Source organism: Pantherophis guttatus, chromosome 3 (genome assembly GCF_059756535.1).
Source record: "Pantherophis guttatus breed Tessera chromosome 3, ASM5975653v1, whole genome shotgun sequence".
NCBI classification, from domain to species: Eukaryota; Metazoa; Chordata; class Lepidosauria; order Squamata; family Colubridae; genus Pantherophis; species Pantherophis guttatus.
This window is the reverse complement of record NC_142065.1, coordinates 51,638,945-51,660,571: the sequence shown is the minus strand read 5'-3', so window position 1 is coordinate 51,660,571 and position 21,627 is coordinate 51,638,945. Positions and strand designations below refer to the sequence as shown.

General features: G+C 39.2%; 1 protein-coding gene across 2 annotated transcripts in view; it reads left to right on the top strand.

Moving 5' to 3' along the window:
• The window catches only part of ITPR3 (inositol 1,4,5-trisphosphate receptor type 3), a 124,542-nt gene that overhangs the window by 64,047 nt on the left and 38,868 nt on the right, over window positions 1-21,627 (top strand). For both annotated transcript variants that reach the window (XM_087889568.1, XM_034414644.3), the window contains exons 15-32: window positions 1,969-2,130; window positions 2,438-2,610; window positions 4,839-4,958; window positions 5,558-5,740; window positions 6,186-6,437; window positions 6,719-6,863; window positions 7,117-7,264; window positions 7,630-7,826; window positions 8,253-8,382; window positions 8,902-8,959; window positions 9,107-9,272; window positions 10,957-11,121; window positions 11,982-12,050; window positions 14,412-14,537; window positions 14,929-15,051; window positions 17,348-17,548; window positions 19,378-19,629; window positions 20,774-20,899. In XM_087889568.1, coding sequence (XP_087745694.1) covers window positions 1,969-2,130; window positions 2,438-2,610; window positions 4,839-4,958; window positions 5,558-5,740; window positions 6,186-6,437; window positions 6,719-6,863; window positions 7,117-7,264; window positions 7,630-7,826; window positions 8,253-8,382; window positions 8,902-8,959; window positions 9,107-9,272; window positions 10,957-11,121; window positions 11,982-12,050; window positions 14,412-14,537; window positions 14,929-15,051; window positions 17,348-17,548; window positions 19,378-19,629; window positions 20,774-20,899 — 2,796 coding nt within the window. The remainder of the gene's footprint in view (window positions 1-1,968; window positions 2,131-2,437; window positions 2,611-4,838; window positions 4,959-5,557; window positions 5,741-6,185; window positions 6,438-6,718; window positions 6,864-7,116; window positions 7,265-7,629; window positions 7,827-8,252; window positions 8,383-8,901; window positions 8,960-9,106; window positions 9,273-10,956; window positions 11,122-11,981; window positions 12,051-14,411; window positions 14,538-14,928; window positions 15,052-17,347; window positions 17,549-19,377; window positions 19,630-20,773; window positions 20,900-21,627) is intronic.

Sequence of the window (21,627 nt, the reverse complement as noted above, 5' to 3'; positions counted from 1 at the left end):
TTTGGTATTATCCTGTGTAACAAAACATAGGTCTGGGTTGTACTCTTTCTTCCATGCAGCTGATTTAAAACTGCCTCGATCTTTAGCATCAAAAACTAAGTATAGATTGTTCTGCTCTGCCCATTCACAGAGGGTCTCGCCGTTAGTATCGTTAAGCTTATATCTCCATTGAGTATGGTGGCTATTAAAATCTCCTATGTAGATGCCTGGATGTGGAATCCTTGGGAGAACTGAGTTAGGCCAGGAGACAGTAGGGGGCTTATAGATGTTCATGACTTGGGTATCTCCAATCTTAGTTGTGATAGTGTAGATGTTATCCTCACTGCTTGTTTCTAATAGATATGCATTTTCAATGTTATTACGCACGTATGTTATCAGGCCATAAGTTTGATGAAAAATAGTGCCTAAGACGTCATATCCAGGTATTCTTCCTTTGCTTTTAAACTGCTGTTCATTCTCAATGCGTGTTTCCTGGATCACAGCCAAATCAACACAGTTTCAAGTAGTAGTTTAGAGAGATGTTCACATTTTGATCTACTACTGCCTTCGATGTTAAATTGGCATATGCATATTGAACTTCCAATATTCCGAGTCATTTTAGCATTGGTATTTGTTATTTTTGTTATTTCTGCTGTTTCTGCTAGTTTTTGGAACTTAAAAGGTCCTTAAAAGGACCGTGGGGTTGTGTGTAAAGCCAGGAGATTCTCGCGGATGTCTGGCTACCAGTCCGTCTGTTACTCATTTAGCACCACCCAGGAGGCATGTGTGACTTAAGGATTGCCACGGACGCGAGTAACTTTGCCTCCCAGATAGAGAACTGAAACTCAGAATCATGTCTTTATACCATTCAAGAATGGCTGATCTCCATCTCTCAAGATGCAGATGTGACAAAGGCCCGGGAATTAGGTGATCTCTTGGGTAGGATAACATAGAAATAAATCTTCTGTTGGAGACATATTCATAAATACTTGGAAAGACAGTTGTAAAATGAAGTATCTTGACTCAAAGTTGTATCCTTTTTTTTTTGGCTAACATTTTAAAACAGTTTCTATCTAGTTCTGAAGCTGTTTTGGAATTGGGATTAAGCCTGTTGCTTAAGTCTTCAGGGCTACCCTTGAAGAGTGTTTGGAGACTACAGTTGGTCCAGAATGCAGCTGCACGAGCTATCGTGGGTGCACCTAGATGCACCCACATTACACCAATTCTCCGCGAGCTGCACTGGCTCCCTATTGGTCTCCGGGAACAATTCAAGGTGTTGGTTATTACCTTTAAAGCCCTACATGGCTCAGGGTCAGGCTATCTTCGAGACCACCTTCTACCGCATAGCTCCCAGCGACCGGTAAGATCCCACAGAGTTGGTCTCCTCCGGGTCCCATCAGCTAAACAATGCCGGTTGGCGGGCCTGCGGGGGAGGGCCTTCTCTGTGGCTGCCCCAGCTTTCTGGAACCAGTTACCTCCTGAGGTCCGGACTACCCCCACCCTATTGGCCTTCCAGAAAGTGGTGAAGACCTGGCTTTTCCGGCAGGCCTGGGGCCGTTGATCTCGCTGTTCAATCTTGTGAGATATGGCCATGGATGGTGTGCATGTGTTTTTAATGTTTTTAAAATGCTTTTATAATAATTTTATGTTCATTGTTTATATTATTTTTGTTGTAAGCCGCCCAGAGTCCCTTGGGAGTTGGGCGGCATAGAAATATGATTAATTAAATTAAATTAAATTGCATTTCATTCTTACTTATGATAGATTTTTTTGAAACATGTTGATCTGGCCTCTTAGCTTTTTACCTCATCCAGATGAGATTAAGGAATTTAGTGATTTTACAGTCAGTAAACCCCAAGTAAATTTGTTCATCAATAGATAAAAGATATGAAATATTCCAGAATCAAGACCGGATGGCTTGGAATTCTCCCACCATCCGCCAAATACACTTTTCAGCTGGACTGACAACATCCTTTCTGTGCCAAATAGATCTTTGGAATTCTGAAGGCTCCATTTAAGGAAAAGGGTGAGGAAGGCCCACTTGTACGACTGGAAGAGTTATCTGACCAGAAGAATGCTCCCTACCAATACATGTTCCGGCTCTGCTATAGGGTACTGAGGCATTCCCAGGAGGATTACCGCAAGAACCAGGTAAGCATTTACCAATATGGATATGGATATTGCTGGTTTAGGGTTGGTTTAGAGGATTAGTTCATGATTACTCTAATATACATTTTTCTGACTATTTAATCTTAAATGATCCTTATAGAAGCATATCAATTAAGATTTATTTGTTGTATGGGTTTGCTTTTCCTTAATGATATGTAAGAAAATTGTTATATATACAGCATTATCGTTTGGAAAAATCTTCACATTTGTGGCTATTCAGTAGTTGCTAAATTAGCTCACAGTTTTAACATGGAATTGCTCTACTCAGATATGATTTCTCATTTTCCAGGAACACATTGCTAAGCAGTTTGGCATGATGCAGTCACAAATTGGCTATGACATTTTGGCTGAGGACACCATTACTGCCCTCTTGCATAACAACCGTAAACTTCTTGAAAAGCACATAACCAAAACTGAAGTGGAAACATTTGTGAGTCTGGTGCGAAAGAATCGTGAACCCAGGTGGGTATCACTTAAGGTCAATGGAGCAAATTGGGTTTCATATTTTTAAACTAGCTCTTCTGCACTAGTTAACAGGCATCTTGCATGTTTCTTTATGTCAAAAGACATTAGTTGTGGATTTTAATTATATTATGATCATGTTAAAGTTTAATTAAGAGTTTAGGCTCATTGTTGATTTGTTTGCTGTGTTGGATAATTGGCAATCGAAATAGTGTTCAGGTAATTAGTTGTAAGAAAAGTGAACTGGCATAAAGGCTTTGATAAAGTTATTAACATCCCAGGGTCAACATCAGTGGATTTGATAGATAAAATATTAGTCCCATTCCAATCCAAAGTCTGAGATGAGTAAAGTTCCTTATTGGTAGCTGAGGTTCAATGGACAGAGCAGAAATAATTGTCTGGTCCAAGTAAAGGATCAGTTTCCAAGAAAGTAAATACAAGTGGTCCTTGTTGAACACCCACTTGTTCAGCAGCTTTTCAAAGTTATGATGATGCTGAACAAGGAGGACTTACATCAGTCTGCCCAGCTAAAACAGACAGGAAACATGATTAAATGAGATAATTTTAATTTATTGTAAGACTACATTCACAAAATCCTGCAAGTCTAAAGACTGAATCTTCCCATCTCCACTTTTAACTGTTTGATCCATGAGAGGGGGGTCCTTTCTAAGTTTCTTTCTCAATTAAGTGACTAGAGGCTCTCTTGTCTGTTTCCTAGGCAGTATCTCAAGTATTTCCCAAGATCATGCATACATTCCATTCCATTTACATCTCTTCTTTGTAGATGTGGCCGTTGCAGCATCCCAGTGGTCATGTGTTTGTGATGTGGGTGCTTGGCAACTTACATTTATGAAGTTGCAGCATTGCACGGTCCCATGATTGCCATTTGCAATCTTTGCTGTGGGCTTCCAACCAGCAGAGTCAATAGGAAAGCTGGCAGAAGGCAATTACATATCCATGGGATGCTGTGACTACATGAAACTCATCTAATAATGGAAACCAGGACTTCCACAACCACCATTGTAAGTTGGTGCAGTCTCATGATGTGCTTTATTATTGTATTACTCAAGAACAGAGTTGCCAGTCCCAATTGCCATTGTTAAACAAGGGCTATTATACTGCTTTGAATTAAAATACATCAGTGCATTACAGAATTTGATACAAATTGTTCCAGCTTCTGATTGCTTTAGTTTGAGTGCTGGCAACTCCCATTTTCACCTAAGCATAGTTGGCACTGATTATCTCTGATTATTGAAGTTGGACTGCTCAGGAATAAAAGTCTTCTTGAGTTTGAGTTCTTTGTGGCAACCACTGAGATATTGGAACACTGCTATCATGTCTCCGCTAGTCCTTCTCTTCATTAAACTAGACATACCCAGTTCCTGCAACCATTCTTCATATGTTTTAGCCTCAAGTCCTCTAATCATCTTTGTTGCTCTTCTCTGCACTCTTTCTAGAGTCTCAACATCTTTTTTTACATCGTGGCGACCAAAACTGAATGCAATATTCCAAGGGTGGCCTTACCAAGGCATTATAAAGTGGTATTAACACTTCACGTGATCTTGATTCTATCCCTCTGTTTATGCAGCCCAGAACTGTGTTGGCTTTTTTGGCAGCGGCTGCACACTGCTGGCTCATATCTAAATGGTTGTCCACTAGAATTCCAAGTTCCCTCTCACAGTTACTACTATTGAGCAAGGTACCACATATATGGTACCTGTGCATTTTGTTTTTCTTCCCTAAATGTAGAACCTTGCTTTTTTCACTGTTGAATTTCATTTTGTTAGATAGCGCCCAATGTTCAAGTCTGTCAAGATCCTTCTGTATCTTGAGCCTATCTTCTGGAGTGTTGGCTGTTCCTGCCAGCTTGGTGTTATAATTGGTTGTTCTTTCCAAAATGCTTCTTCATGCAACCTGGATCTTTACTATCTTTCTGCCTTCTGGTGCCAAAAGTACATAGCAATGTTTTTTTAGATTAGACAGTTAACATTCCAGATCAGGATTGGAAACGGGCCAGAGTTAGGAGAAATAAAGTGTGATTTTTGCCTTGTTTTGGTGCTCAAAACTAAGTGATCTGATACTCTTCATATTTCCATCATATGATGAGGGTGTGACAGAGAGCCTGTCTGTTGTTCCTTTTCATTTTACAACTTTTGTGCAATGTGGGATTTTTAAAGGGCCCATCAAATTGCTTGAAAGATCATTTGAACCCTTTACTTCTGTTCCAGGTTTTTGGACTATCTATCAGACTTGTGTGTGTCAAACCATGTAGCAATTCCCGTAACTCAAGAACTGATCTGCAAGTGTGTCCTGGACCCCAAGAACACTGATATCTTGATCCAAACTGAGTGAGTATCCAGTGTGCCCTTTTTCCTTTGAACAATTGTACTACCGTCCTCTTCCGCTACTACTCTTTTTGCTATCCTGATGTGACAATGCTAATCATTTTCAGCTTATATCAGAATGTTTAAAAATAAATGTGCTGGGCCAATAGTTTTATATTAAAATATATTTATTAAAATACTCTTTGAGAGGAGATGCAGTAATGTAAGCTTGATCTCATTTGGTCAAATTGTGGCTGTGGGTTGTTAGAAACTGGGCTGAAGTCTGAGATGGCTATCTTTCAAACCTTTTTTTTTTTTTACTGCTAGAGGAAAATTTCATAAAGATCACCTTCCTTCAAATGTACATATAGAATGCTGGTTACATATGGTACTTTTTATTATACTCTCTTGGAAGGAATCAGTATATCCAAATATTTAACTGTGAGATGATTTTGTAACCATTATTTTGCAGTTAAATGATTTTGGAAGAAAAAACAATTAAAAGAAAGATAGTGAAGCGGATAGGAAGAGAATAATTCACCACACTTGACTCAGTTCAGAATTAGATGGCTTTAGGTGATTTCTTTTCCTAGAAAGAGAATGGAAGCATTTTTGTTTTTCAGATTGAGACCTGTGAAGGAGATGTCTCAGACTCATGAGTACCTGAGTATTGAATTTTCTGAGGAGGAGGTCTGGTTGACCTGGACTGACAGAAACAATGATCATCATGAGAAAAGCATCCGACAGTTGGCCCAAGAAGCGCGAGCAGGGAATGCCCATGATGAGAATGTTTTGAGTTACTACAGGTAATACTTTGCTTCCTGTGGCCTAACTATGTTCCTTGTGTCTGATCGTTGACTTATTTTTTTCAAGTTTAGTAGCTTTTGTCTCTTACTGAATAGTCTTTGTAAGCTGGACAAATCTTTACTTTCTCATCCTTATTGTCACCATCTGAGATGGCGAGTAGCGAGGCCAAGCCCCTGTGCACAGTTTCAGAGTTGCCACATGCGGGAAGGAGGAGGGATCATCACGGATGGGTGTGGGATGATGAGTGGTGAGAAGGACTCATGGAGGGGTGGGACGAGAGAGCACATTAAGAAACTGTGACGTTCAAGGCCAGCATGGAACTGAGGAGTCCAAGGCCAGCTGACAAAGGAGGGACAGGTGGTTCCTTGCTGGAGTAAAACTTCCCCGAGGGCAGGGCATGCTTATTGCACTTTCTTTTTCACAGCTTTACATTTGTCTTCACAGATACCAACTGAAGCTGTTTGCCCGCATGTGCATGGATCGGCAATACTTGGCCATTAAAGAAATCTCCAAGCAATTGGGTGTGGAGTTAATATTTCTTTGCATGGCAGATGAAATGTTGCCCTTTGACCTCCGAGCCTCTTTCTGTCATCTCATGCTGCACGTACATGTGGACAGGGATCCACAGGAGAAAGTAATGCCTGTGAAATTTGCACGCCTGTGGACCGAGATTCCTACAGCAATCACTATCAAAGAGTAAGCCATTAGAAATCTTTATGTGGGAAAAGGGAATGAGACATGAAGAGACAGCAGCATAGCATTTAGAAGGTCCTGCTAATTCATATTCATCCCTTTGTACTTATTGAGAATAGGAATATAAATGCAGCCACCGATATGTAATTTTGATTCCAATTTGAAATCTATTTGTAGGCAGTAGGACTTAAACATGCATAAGGTTATCTTATTATGAAAGGCGGGAGGTAGTTTGCACTACAAACCATATCCCTTTGATTCATTCAGTTCCTTTTGTTTTGTAGCTATGATTCCAATGTGAACAGTTCAAGAGATGACAAGAAGAATAAGTTTGCCAGCACAATGGAGTTTGTGGAAGATTATCTCAACAATGTAGTCAGTGAAGCAGTTCCCTTTGCTAATGAGGAAAAAAATAAACTGACTTTTGAGGTGAGAAACTTGCGTTTGATATGTTGTGGGAGTTTTCCTCCCATGTGAGACAGGATAATTGCACAGTTTCAGCTTCTGGCAAGAGCAAAGATCACATTTGTTTCTTTGGAAATTGGTTTTCTATGTACTCAGAAGAATCCAGGATTTTGTTTTAAGTGATTTTTCACTGTGACTGCTTTATGTGTTGTTCCAGAGCTAGTGCTCGGTCATCTAATTTGGTTTCTTCCCCTGTATTGAACCGGCATCTTTCCAGGTTGTCAGTCTTGCCCACAACCTCATCTACTTTGGCTTCTACAGCTTCAGTGAACTGCTGCGCTTGACACGGACCCTTCTTGGCATCATAGACTGTGTCCAGAACCCTCAGTTGATGATGCAGGCCATGTATAATGAGGACGTGACTGGTAGGTCTGGCAAGCCCTGACAGAAGCTGAGACCAAGTGCAATGCACTTATTTATATTCATAATGTGTGAAGGAAAAAGTGGGCACTTTTTTTGAAGTGGGATAGATTTTTTTTATGCATATAAAAAAACTGAGTGGCTTTAGGTATTGTATACTTTTTAAGTTTAAACTCAATTAAACTATGAAATAAGTAATGAAACAAATCTTAACTGAGGAGGAGATATAGTTCAAAAAATTTGCCACAGTTATGTGATTACAGTGGGGATTTCTTCTATCCATATCCTTAATTTGCTGTGCAAACCCTCAGGGATCTGACTGAACATAGGGGCAAGTATTAAGTTTGGTGGAATGTGGTTTCTTTCCTAGGGAAAAATGTCCGAAGATCTATCCATGGTGTTGGCCAGATGATGTCTACCATGATGCTGAGCAGGAAGCAGTCCATCTTTGGTTCATCAAACATGAATGCCGTGGTTGTTCCTGAGCCAGCAGATAGGGGAAGAAGCATAGAAAATGAAAACATAGTAGTGATGGAAACAAAGCTGAAAATTCTAGAGATATTGCAGGTTAGAGCAAGTCAGTAGTTCTTGTAATCACACACTATGAGCCATGACTGTATGACACAATAGCTGCTTCTGCTGGTCATTTATGATGATGACTTTAGAGTTCATGATATGATAAAGAGTTTAGAGACTTTAGAGAAAGGAAAGGAATGATAAAAGGCTAGAAAAGTCTGTATATTGGCTAGACTGGGTGTGTCCAACCTGTGGCCCATGGACTGCATGTGGCCCTGGACAGCTAGTAATGTAATCCTATAAGATAATAAAAATATTTAAAAAAAACAAAGGAAGTTTTTTATTTATATATATATTGTATGTTTTATATATGGCCCAAGATAAGTCCTCTTCACTTAATGTGGCCCATGCAAGCCAAAGGATTGGACAATCTTGGGCAAGACTGATCATCTTTTCATATTCTCTTCTTATACCTAGTTCATTCTAAACGTGCGACTGGATTACAGAATCTCCTATTTGCTCTCAGTGTTCAAGAAGGAGTTTGTGGAAGTTTTCCCCATGCAGGACAGTGCAGCAGATGGAACAGCACCAGCCTTTGACTCTACAAGTAAGCTCCAGCTTCTCCTGGTACTTCCCCCCTTTTTTATTTGAAGTCAGAAATCTTTTCTGTCTTCATTTTGCCTTAGTGTTCAATAATGCTCTAAAAGTGGTTGGATGTTTGATTGTTAAATGAAAATCTGGATCTACTGTGTGATGATAGTATATCTGTAGGAAATGGGAATGTTTAGGATCATCATGATTTCTTACAAAGAATGAGAAATGGCCATGTTCACTTCAACAGAAGATGGCTTTGAATGTAAGATACTCTCCCCTCCTTGCCCCCAATTAAGGATTACACATATATAGAGAAAATTCATCTGCTCTATTTTGTACAGCTTTGGCATATCTAAGACATTTTAAAGCTAAAATGAGGGGGGGGAATCTACTTTTCTCTTCACTTAAATATAGCGGTGATTGAGAAACAGTTGATGAGCTAGTTTAGATATTTCCTTGTCTTTTCTTTTTTGTCCCCCATTATCTCCCAATTGTTACATTTTTGTTTCGTATGCATTTTCTTTCCTTCTAGCTGCAACAATGAATCTGGATCGGATTGGGGAGCAGGCTGAAGCCATGTTTGGGGTTGGGTGAGTTTTAATGTACTGGTTAGTTTTCCATTATTGATGTCGGTTGCTTTTCCCATACATAGCTAAAGCAATTTATCCTCTAGTATGGAGAGTTCAAAGCCAGAGGCTGATTATGATTTCTTCTTTCTTTTTCTCTTTGGGCTACAGGAAAACAAGCAGTATGTTAGAAGTGGATGATGAAGGAGGACGTATGTTTCTCCGGGTACTAATCCATTTGACAATGCATGATTATCCACCTCTTGTCTCAGGCTCTCTTCAGCTTCTCTTTAAACATTTCAGTCAGCGTCAGGAAGTCCTACACACCTTTAAGCAGGTAACGTTCAGTGTAACTCTTAGTGGTGGGTACATTTTGCAGTTCTGTAAATCCTTTCACCTTACAGTTCATTCTCCTTGGAACAAATTTACATGATGTGTTTATTTCTGCTTTGCTATTGAGCATGCTGCCTCTCTTTGGGCCTACTTATGATTTATGGAACTGGAAAACACCATTTTTTATCTATTTTGAATAGTTTGGTATACTAGACTGGATGCCAATAGTTTTCTGGTCTGTATGTTAAAAATAGCAAAACTGCTGGAACCAGCTTATTTCAAATGATAAATGAAGGAATTATTTATATTTAGCACACTGTTGATGTGCTGACACTAACCATATAAAACCAGTGGTCATTTTTCTAGAGATACAGTGTTTGTGCACTGATGATTTACCTAGAGTGGGAGTGAAATATCTGCAAGAAAACCACCAAGCTCAAAGAGCACTATGGACCACACAGCAGAGAAATCATGATGATGTTATTATTTTATTTATTTATTAAAATTTGTATGCCACCATATCTCTATCATGTGAGAAGCAAGGTTCTATGAACTGGTTTTATCCCTAATACCATCACAACCTGTAATGGTTTCAACCCTCCACTGGTTTCAACCGGTAGTGGGATTCAAATAATTGAACAACCGGTTCTCTGCCCCAATGATTTCATCCAACAACCAGTTCACCAAACTGCTCAGAAAGTTAACAACTGGTTCTCCCGAAGTGGTGTGAACTGGCTGAATCCCACTACTGGTTTCAACCCTATTCATAGTTCAACATAAAAGGAAGCTGTATGCTTCTTCAGGTGAACGTTATACATTTACACCTTTTGCCAAATCCACAAAGGTGACAATGGCGATATTGGGCTGTGACTGGAACTACTGCATGCCAGGAAGCAATGTGGCCCTTCTTTATTTAAATATTATTTCTGAAGGGATTTCTTTGTGGATCAGAAATATCTCTAGGTTATCTCGAGCGATGGGGCACTCACATATAACACCTCTCCTACGCGAGCTGCACTGGCTTCCTGTGGTCTTCCGGGTGCACTTCAAGGTGTTGGTGACCACCTTTAAAGTGCTCCATGGCTTAGGGCCGGAGTATTTGCGAGACCGCCTTCTGCCACCAATAGCCTCCCACCGACCGGTTCGCTCACACAGAGAGGGCCTCCTCAGGGTGCCGTCGGCCAGACAGTGCCAGCTGGCGATCCCCAGGGGGAGAGCCTTCTCTGTGGCAGCACCTGCCCTCTGGAATGACCTGCCCCCTGAGATACGCACGATATCAGACCTCCAGACTTTTCGTCGGGCCCTGAAAACACACTTATTCCATCTAGCCAGGCTGGCTTGATCCCATCCTCTCAGTTTTTTAATTGAATTCGGTTTTAATTGGGTTGTTTTAAACTTGGCCCAAAATTATTTAATTGTTTTTTAAATTGTTTTTTAAATTTTATATGCTATGTTTTATCTTGGCTGTACACCGCCCTGAGTCCCGCAGGAGAAGGGCGGTATAGAAATAAAATAAATTAAATAAATAAATCATCATAAAAAGAAACGTATCCCAAGCCTTGAATTCCATCAGACCTTATGAGAAAGACAAATGAATCATAAGCCATAGGCTTTCATTTTGTATCCCTTTGTGTTAGCCAGCAGCATAAGCAGAATGAACTGATGTTCTTTATGGTAACTTCAATCAGGTCCAGCTACTTATCTCTGCTCAAGATGTTGAGAACTACAAAGTGATCAAATCAGAGTTGGACAAACTTCGTATGATGGTGGAAAAGTCAGAACTCTGGGTGGAAAAGAAGGGTAACTCCAAGGGAGAAAATGGACCAGAAGGGGAGAAGAAAGAGAAAAAAGAGGTAAATTCACACCAGTTATAAGGCAGGGAACACAAAAGTAAATCTGGATTGAAAATCGGTGGGATTTTAATCCTCAATTTACATAGCAGTAAAGATGAATTTACTACTGAATAAATATTTGGCAGGAAGCAAATTATGAATCTCTGAGAACTATCTAAAACAGAATATTATCCTAAACTTATCAGGAATAGTGAGAAGAAACACAGTGGTGGAAATTATCAGCATTATTACTGTACTTTTCAGAGTATAAGACACATTTCCCGCCCCAAAAGAGGGTGGAAATGTTGGTGTGTCTTATACACTGAATACAGCCATTTCTGGCTGCCTGAAACCCTGCCTCGCACATCCTGTTTTTTACAAAAATCGGGCCTGCAGAGGGTTTGGGTGGCCTGCAGAGTGCTCCTGGAGGCTGGGGAGGGCAAAAACGTGACACGTGGGGGGTTTGGGAGGCCAAAAATGGGCCAATTTTTTGCAAAAACATCCCCAACCCCCCATGCATTTCGCAAAAATGGGACACGTAGACTGTTTGGGAGGCCTGCAGAGTGCTCCTGGAGGGCAAAACCTTTTTTTTCTTGTTTACCTCTTCAAAATCTTGGTGCATTTTATATTCCGGTGCATCTTATAGTCTGAAAAATATGGTAAATACCATAATAATACAGCTTTGATAAACAATGCAGACTCAATTCTATCAACTTAAACCTAGTTTATAGCAGAGCAGATTTATTTTTAAAGTTGGCCTAGTTTTTGGTAGTTGAACAGTAACAGGACAACTCATGGAAAATGAATCAACGTAGATTTCCCCTCCTTTAACTCTACATGTAGCCACCTAAATACTCTTTATCTTCCTTTCATCCTCCCAGCGTACTACAGATGAGGAACCTGGGACCCCTGGAGAAAAAAGCAGTGAGAACTATCAGCTCATAAAAGGGGTAAGCAGTTATATCTGATACTCTCACTAGACAAAATGTGGGAAAATATTGCTGACTCAAGCACATGGGGATGAAGGGGATTTGTTAACAAAAGCAAATGCAACACACTACAGAACAGGAGAGCTTTGTAATACAATATTGTATAGTCCCAGGATACATATCTGTTGCCTGTGCCTTTGGCTGAGAGACTAAAATCTTTATTTTTGAATATAGTTATAAGATGTATAAGCCACTTGTTATTCACAAGAGACCCCGGAGCATTGTGCATAACTCAAAAAGACAAAATAACAACAAAACACTATTACTGTTCAGCCAGTGAAGTATATACAGTAAATAAACTGTGAGCTTTCTTTGCAGGAGTATGGAGTTACTTTGAATTTATACTGAAAATAAAATAAAATAAAATCAGGATTAATCTAGTCCAAGTGTAATATATGAAGCTGAGGTACCAGAGGCGAGGGTTATTTGTGAGACAAAATTCTCCTTTATAAATTCTCAGGGCTTCTCCTATTCTTAGTCTTTGGAGAAGAACTTCAGCATCCATGAAAGGAATTCCTACTCTAACTTCTTTCATTTACAGTTGTTGGAGTTTGAACATTGAGAAGCACAATTAGTTTGCATGTAAATTAACAGAATGTGAGGTATTCCGTGCAACTCAGAACTTGATTAAGTAGGCATTTCCAAACAGATAGCTCAAAGCACTCCCAGTCAAAAGACATTATGCAGCTATATTGTCTATTCCACCAATTCTTCCTTAATTGATTTTTGGATTGGGTGAAAGAAAAAAGATGGAAGCAGTGGTGAGAAAACACAGATGAATTACAAATGAAAAACATCATTTGGAGTGCTGTAAAATTCTGTGAACTGAAGCAGAACAATTGCGTGATAAAAATCTCATTTTGAAGCATTTTGTATTGCAAAGCTGCTGAAGCTACTTTCTCACCTTAGCCCTCCTACATGCAGTTAGAAGACAAAAATAAATCACCCACCAGGATTGTCATGTACTGTTCCATCACCAATCTGCAAGATAGGAATAGTAGTAATAAATAATATGGTGGGTAGGTTGTTCTCAGCTCCAGGCTGTGTTGCAAAAGTTGTCTAATACTGCTGACCAGCACTTAAAGGGTTGCTACAAATTGTCCAGAGCTTGACCTGCCAAATCAGGACTACATGGTACCAGTGGATCATAAACTAGTGTTCTAAGCCACTGACTCTCCAACATACAATATGGAAAATCTGCTTTTGCTTCAGTAGGGCATATTTTGAGGGATATTTTACTGTTTTATCCCAAATAAGAATCATGTTTGAAGGAATATAAATCCTTTGCTGTTCTCCTTGGGGATACCTGTTGTGCCTGATTCTAGTTATATTAAAATCTTGGATTTGACCATTGATGATTCTTGACATTTCTCTCTTCCATCTCAGAAGACATCTATCAGTGCATTTCATTATGAACTACCAAAATAAATAAATAAATAAATAAATAAATAAATAATCAATTAGTTGGTTCTTTTGGTACCTTTGGTACCTGTCTCATCCTCCTTGTTTCTCCCTGTTTCTTTTCACTCCCTTCTATTCTATCTCTGTCCACAGCATTTCATGCTGCAGAGATATTATAGAGTTATTTTAGGGCTCTATTCCCGGGTTATTTTTCTTCCAGTTACTGTGTTTTGGTTGTGAATATTTTTGCATTGTTTCACATCTGCTGATACTTAATAGTATCCTTGGCTGCATAAGCCCAAGCAGAAAAACAACAACAATAATAAAAAAAGTATTAGACGGAAGAATAAAAATGCCATTCTGCCTCTAGTAATGTTTCATCCTATCATGTTTTTTTAAGGAGGACAAAAGAAATTGTTCCACAGGAAGGGGTCTTATAATTTCACAATCTTATTTCAAATCCATCTTGACCCTTAGTTTGTCTATATAAACTTAAATATAAGGATGTTATATACAGTATACAGTATATGTATAGTATGTGTATATTCATGTGTATGTATGTGTATACACACACACACACTTATACATAACATCCTTAAACTTGTATTTAAAACTTCTTTCCCTAAGGATTGAAGGGACTCACTGGTATTATAAAACATATCCCTCCAAAGGTTCTTAATAGTTGAAAGGCAATTAAGAAATAGTTTCCAAAAGTGGTTAAGAAACAAGGCTTTGTATCCTTATAAATAGGTTATGGGGAATGAGTTTGATTGAAATCTCTTGACTCGCTATCTGGCTGCCCATCTCTGCTACAATACTGTCCTCGCTCCTTCAAGGATGTCTACTTTTCCTCCTCACCAGAAGTGTGGAGTATTTTTCTCTTACCCTGTCTTTCATTAGGTGTTTCTTTATTATGTCCAGATTCTGGAGCGACTAAATAAAATGTGTGGTGTTGGTGAGCAGATGCGAAAAAAACAGCAGCGTTTGCTGAAAAATATGGATGCCCACAAAGTGATGCTGGATCTGTTGCAAATCCCTTATGAGAAGGTAGGAAGAAGCAGGTGGAAGATGGACACTTGGTTGGAATAGCGGAAGGTGGGGGCTCTTAGGTTCTTTTTGGATAATAAATTTACTTTAAAGGAATTATTCAGGGAATTGTCTAGTCCAGAAGTGGGCAACTATGGCCCTTTTATGACTTGTAGACTTCAGTTCCCAGAATTCCTGAGCTAACATGGCTGGCTCAGGAATTCTGGGAGTTGAAGTCCACAAGTCATAAAAGGGCCATAGTTGCCCACCCCTGGTCTAGTCCAATCTTCCTTAAAAATGGTAATTATATATCTAATTCTTTCCTTTTTCCATTTTCTTGAAAGCTTCCAAAGAAGGAATTTGTGCAGTTTTTCTTGGCAGCTAACTTTTCTTTTGTTTTGAACATATGCAGGGTGATACCAAGATGTTGGAGATTTTAAAATTAACCCACCAATTCCTACAGAAATTTTGTGCGGGCAACCAAGAAAACCAGACCCTTCTCCATAAGCATCTCAACTTGTTCCTTACTACTGGGGTAAGAAAGAAGGGACAAATAAAAGAAGGTGTAAATGTCCAAAACAACAACAACAATGTGTTGGAAAAGTTAAATTCTGTTAATTCTCCAATTTCTGCTCAGATTAATTCGCATAGTCTTGACAATAAATATAATAGCTTCAAATGATTTATAAGGCCAAACAGGGCTGGGCTTGCAGTTTAGTCATAATAAATCATGTGATTCACATAGCAGGTTGAGAAGGGCAACAGACTGCTTCCCATCTGCTGCTTAGGGGTCCAATCATAATTCCTACATCCATGTCTTTTTCAGAGTCGCTCTAGCTACTGCAGCTGTCACTACGGCCCACTAGCTTACAAGAAAGCAGTTGGCAGCACTCCTAAAACTTTGCTTTCCAAACTGTAAAGCTCTCCATTGCTCAGCAAGGCTCTCTGAATAAAATTGTGTCAGAGAATTTTTGCCTTGGTGGCAAACAATGTTTAAAATTTAAATTAGTTGCTCTCTGCAGATGCTGCCCATAAGGACCTCTATTACCATAGCGTTTTCTGAGAAAGGTTGCTTTTCTCAGAATGGTAAATAGGACATTAACATGCCCTAAAATACTGATGTTGCTATTCCAACCTCCACTGTAGCAAAAACATTTCAAAGGGTTGCAGCGAATGAGGATGACATCCTGGGGGGAAGGGGAAAACAGGTTCATGATTAGGGCCGTAAATTACGTGGGGTCAGAGTTGGCTTCATTTGGGTATGTGGGGACATAGAGCTCCTAATAAATAACTGGATTTCTTTTGAAGCTTGGCTCCAGGCTCATGATTTAATTAGGGCATCCGGGCCGAACCCTGACAGCAGGTGGAACTATAGGTCCAGCTCAGGTGGCACAATATCATATATTACTCCTAAAGCCAAATTAATATGGACTTTTTATAAAAACCAAGCCATTGTGAAGAATACAGTTATTTATGAAATAGGAATTGCATTTTTTCCCATTAAATGTTTGGATTCCTCCTTGAGTGAACCATTTGACCTTGTTTGTTGAAAACAGATAGTATAATATCTTGCTAATTTGAGGTGGGAAACATATAGAAATACAACCCAAGCCTTTAAATAGGTATATCAATTTAATGTGGTAGTTCAGATAGGAAGCATGACCAGATGTACTTATTTTATTTAGTGTAAGATTACATTGGGAGACAATATTCTTTGCGCCTCGGCATATGGTCATGCTGGCCATATGATCACAGAAGTGTCTTCCTTGGATAATACTGGCTTTCCTGGCTAAGAAACAGAGAAGACCATCACACCCTAAAGTTGGAAATGACTGGACAGGGGAAAGCTTTATCTTTACTTTTACCTTTTACATTAGAAGAATCTTGGAAACCTGGAAGTGCTTTTCTCCCTTTTCACTTTACAACCCAAGAAATTAGGGAGGAGCTCTTCTGAGATGTTTGTGACATTCCTTTTGTAGCTAAGCCACTTCTTGTCTGATCATTTTCTGGCTTTAGCTGTTTCCCCAGTTCTGAGGTCATTCCCCCACACAAACAAAGACAATTCCACTCAGAGGAATGATCTCAGAAGACATCTATCAGACCCTTTCTAGTCTAAGATGAGGTGGGTGCTTTACTTTCCACCTTCTATTTTATTCTCACAACATTTTGAGATTGCACCTAACTATGGTAACCAGAAGGTATTGAAAATTGGGCTTTTCCTGAGGGTTGATACTAGATAAACAGAATAATAATAATAAAAGATGATTAAGATTAATGTTAGTGCATAATCTCTTTTGAGCCAAAGGCTCCAATCAACTTTTAAATAATGTACTGATTATTTTAAGACAAAAATATTAATTATTTGAATTGAATGTTATTAAATTTACCAGCGGTAGCTCTGTGAACGTCAGGCTTGAAAATTAGGTACTTGCCACAAAATATATGGGTAAGTGAAGCTGTACATCAAAAACAAAAACAAAACAACTCTGCTTTTAGAAAATACGGATGGTGGTTTTAATTTCTGGGTATTTTGTAACTATTTTTGCAGAGCTTATTACACTGAGCGGATCCTTATCCAAACCAATGTATCTCCTTTCCAAATAAACTTCATAATCTCTATAAAAACATTAACTTTTATTTAATTTTCATCATATTATTACTTCCCATGTATTGAATGATTTGTCCTTTCTCTCATATTAAAAACTATAGTTGGTTAGCAAATTCTGGAGTGTCTATGGAAGCTCTTCCAAATGTTTTACTACATGTATGTAATCTACACATTACACATCGGGTTTAGATACATATGAGTGATGACAATTTTTTCTTGTCAGCTTATGGAGGCAGAGACAATGCAGCACATCTTTCTGAACAATTATCAGCTGTGCTCTGAGATCAGCGAAGGGGTGCTACAACATTTTATCCATTGTCTGGCCACACACGGGCGCCATGTTCAGTATCTTGATTTTCTTCACACTATCATCAAGGCCGAGGGCAAGTACATTAAGAAATGCCAGGACATGATCATGACTGAGGTGAGTTTCCAGATCTCTGGGAAAGAGGATAGAAAAGAGGAACAGGATAAAATACAAAGAAACAGACTAGGAAATGTTTACACATAAATAAGGGTTAGCCAGTGGTGGGATTCAAGTAATTTAACAACCGGTTCTCTGCCCTAATGATTTCTTCCAACAACCAGTGTGCCAAACTGTTCAGAAAGTTAACAACCAGTTGGTGCGAATTGGCTGAATCCCACCACTGGGGGTAGCCATTGTCGATCAGCAGGGAGAAACCAGGTAATCTGGTAAGAGGCTCTGAGAAATTGCAGGGTGAGGCTCTGATTTGGACTATCCCCATTCCTGCATCAAGAACTTCAGGAAGCATTTGTTCCTTACAAACCTCTTGCTCAGCCTTCCCGAAACATGAAATACAAATTATCAAGATAGTACAGTATCTTAAGATACTGATTTTTACAGATAGTAAAAATGAGCTTTGGAAAAATAACAAGGCAGCCTGTCTGATCTTATAATCAGATGTGAAGTTTTCCTCCAAATGTCTGTCAAGCTTTAATAATGAAAGGTTGAACCCTGGTGAACCTAAGGTTACAGTCTTCCAAACTGGGAGTTGATTTGTTAAATGGCTATTAATATATAAATCTATAGGGGCACATTAAGCAATTTAGCAGCTTTAATGTAACTATTTTTTTTCAATTTTGTAATGCATATACTTACTCTATACATTTATTCCCATATATAAAATGGTTGCCAAATTACATAACGCAAACAGAGCTGTAATACTGAGTGTATGGGGATGCTATTACTCAGTGCAACAGATGCCACATCCAGATGTTCAAATATTCCTACCCATTTCCCATCCCTTCTATTCTTGCTTGCTGTTTTGCAACCAACTTTCTCATATATTTTTACTCATTTGATCTCAGCTTGAATAGTCAATGGTCAGGGATGATGGGGATTGTGGTGGAAAAGATGTGGAACCAAGTTGGGGATACTCTGTTAAGCTGTATAGTAATGTATAAGAACCATTCTAATTCAATGTTTTTCAGACTTGGCAGCTTTAACATCTGTAGGCTTCAATACCCAGAGTTTTACCAGCCAGCATTTTAAAGTCACCAATTTTGAAAAGACTTAGGTTCTCCTTGGTATGGTTTACTCTTCCCCCTACTAGTGGAAATACAAATTTGTATTAAGATTTTTAAAATCTGTAAATTGGAAGAGTAGCTGTTGCATAACAATTCTGTCATATTTTGTCCCAGGACAGCTAATGCCAGGACATAGAGTTTTATTTATCTGATAGTATACAAATACAATGGAATTTAGGAGAAAATAATATTCCAGAAGGATAGAGATATACTGCACTTGGAGCCAAACAAGCAAGGATCACATGCTGCTACGGTTATTTCAATCCCAGGAACTTCAGACCATACTGTCTTAAAAAATAAGGGACTAGAGGAAAAAAAGATTCAATATAGGAAGATATCTCCTGTTAGTAGATTTGCTCTGTATGTATTATGAGTAAACTCTACTATGATATTAACAGAAAAAGTGGTAGGACCTAGCTGACTTTGATTGATCCTGAAAAAGTTAAGCATGGTTGTACCTGGCTAGTATTTGAATGGAGGACCCTATTCAGGGCTATGCATTAGATTGAAAAATTGAAAGAATGATCTAAAAAGGTGTAATGGTGAATTCTTGCCAAGACAGTAACATAGATGTAACCACCAGGGATTGAGCTCAACCCAGTGAGCAGGTTATGGCACATGAGAAGTAGGCTGGAGAGAGCCACAAAGTAGATATTTAAGCAGAGTTTTGTTCTTTTGCTTAGATGCCTTGTCTCTTTGCTGCAGATTACCAATGCTGGAGATGATGTTGTGGTGTTCTATAATGATAAGACGTCCCTGGCCAACATGTTGGAGATGATGACAGCAGCTCGGGATGGGATAGAGGAGAACAGTCCCCTCATGTACCATATCTCTCTGGTGGATTTGCTGGCTGCCTGTGCTGAAGGCAAAAATGTATATACAGAAATCAAATGCACCTCTCTGCTCCCTTTGGAAGATGTGGTGAGAGTAGTCACTCACGAAGACTGCATTACCGAGGTAATGGAAGGATGCACAGTAGATGTCATCTATGACTGACAGATGGCTCTGTAGTTATTATGGGCTTCTATCCTCATGTGATGAGGCCAGGCTCTATATGAAGAAAATGTGTTTTCTAGATATATGTCACCTGTTGTTGTTGTTAGTTGCGAAGTCGTGTCTGACCCATTGTGACCCCATGGACAACCTTCCTCCAGGCCTTCCTGTTCTCCACCATCCTCTGGAGTCCATTTAAGCTCACACCTACTGCTTCAGTGACTCCATCCAGCCACCTCATTCTCTGCCATCCCGTTCTTCTTTTGCCCTCAATCTTTCCCAGCATTAGGCTCTTTTCCAGTGAGTCCTTCCTTCTCATTAGGTGGCCAAAGTATTTGAGTTTCATCTTCAGGATCTGGCCTTCTAAAGAGCAGTCAGGGTTGATCTCCTCTAGGACTGACCAGTTTGATCGCCTTGCAGTCCAAGGGACTCGCAGGAGTCTTCTCCAGCACCATAGGCCTCAATACTTTGGCGCTCAGCCTTTCTTATGGTCCATATATGTCATCTATGCTTGTGCAAAACAGATAAGTTTGCCAAAGTAAGAAAACAATGACCTGTAAAGACTGGCCAGGTTTAGAAAGTCCTGTTCAATTACCACTGGGCGGCTTTATAGCCAGTAATTATAAGAATGAAAGACTAATAGTAAGATCTCTCTATCAACTCACATAATTCTATCTCTTTGAAGAATTTAAGAGTGTTGTAGGATTAGGCTTGCAATTAAATTGTCCAGTATCTTCCTTACCAGAGAGGTCACCAGAGGTATATGAATCATGAAGATTATGGTATTATTTTTCAGCCTTATCTTCAGTATGGGGCTCTTTACAAGAATAAAATGGATTTACTTCCTTGATACCCTGTCATTTTTCAGACAAAAGCAGGATGTCAAATTGATGATCGTTTTATGAACTGCTACTTGGCCAAGTCCCTGTTTTGATTTTTACAGATGTAGATAATTTTCTCAAGAGCATAAATGGTGCTAATAAAGAGGAAAGCGCTATCCTCCCGGCCTTCCACCCCCAAAAGAGTGATGAGTGCATAGGAGCTTTGGTTCTATTCTTGCAACATGCCCAGTCTTTTAATCCATCCCTGTTTTACTCTGGTCTTTCAGGTGAAAATTGCATATGTCAATTTTGTCAATCATTGCTATGTAGACACAGAGGTGGAGATGAAGGAAATCTATACCAGCAACCACATCTGGACACTCTTTGAGAACTTCACCCTTGACATGGCTAGGGTAAGTCTTGAAATTTATGAGAAAATCCTTTAGCCCCGAATATGTGTACAGGTAGCTACATAAATTGATGCCTTCACTTTGTCCAAATTGGTGCCATCAAAACATATGCGAAGGATATCAGACTGGGGAAACTTGAACTAGTTTAATAAATTAGTGAAAAGAGCTTCCTACATAGCAACTGATAGTCTCTGAAATTCAATGCTAAAAGTGCTTTGTTGCTCATCGATTAAAAAATAGATTCAATCAGTTTCATTAGTGAGTCCTTAGTGATTCCTTAAAGATGATTAATGATTAATTAGGACTAATTAACATTAATTATAATCATAAACATTAGAATTATGATTCATTATTAACTAACCATAACCAAAAGCAGAAAAAGTAGCAGCAGCTCCAGTTTTGGGAGTGTATACCAGTTGTAGGGAACAGTGTTGGGCAAGGAACTTGTCTCATCTCTTGCTGTGAGTATCCCAGACGTAACTAGTTCGCTAGTCTTAAGTAGGTAATTGTCTGATTCAGAAGGGCTGTTCGTATATTTATATAAAGTTGCCCCCCCCAAGCCCCTATATTATAATTCATTGAACCCAAACTATTTTTGTTATACTTTTCATTAGGGTACCCTGAGATGATGAAGTGAGCTGTGGCTCATGAAAGTTTAGCCCTTTAAAAAAAATTAAAATCCCAAAAAGTGCTATCAGAATCCTGATCTCCCCCCCACCCCATAGACTAAT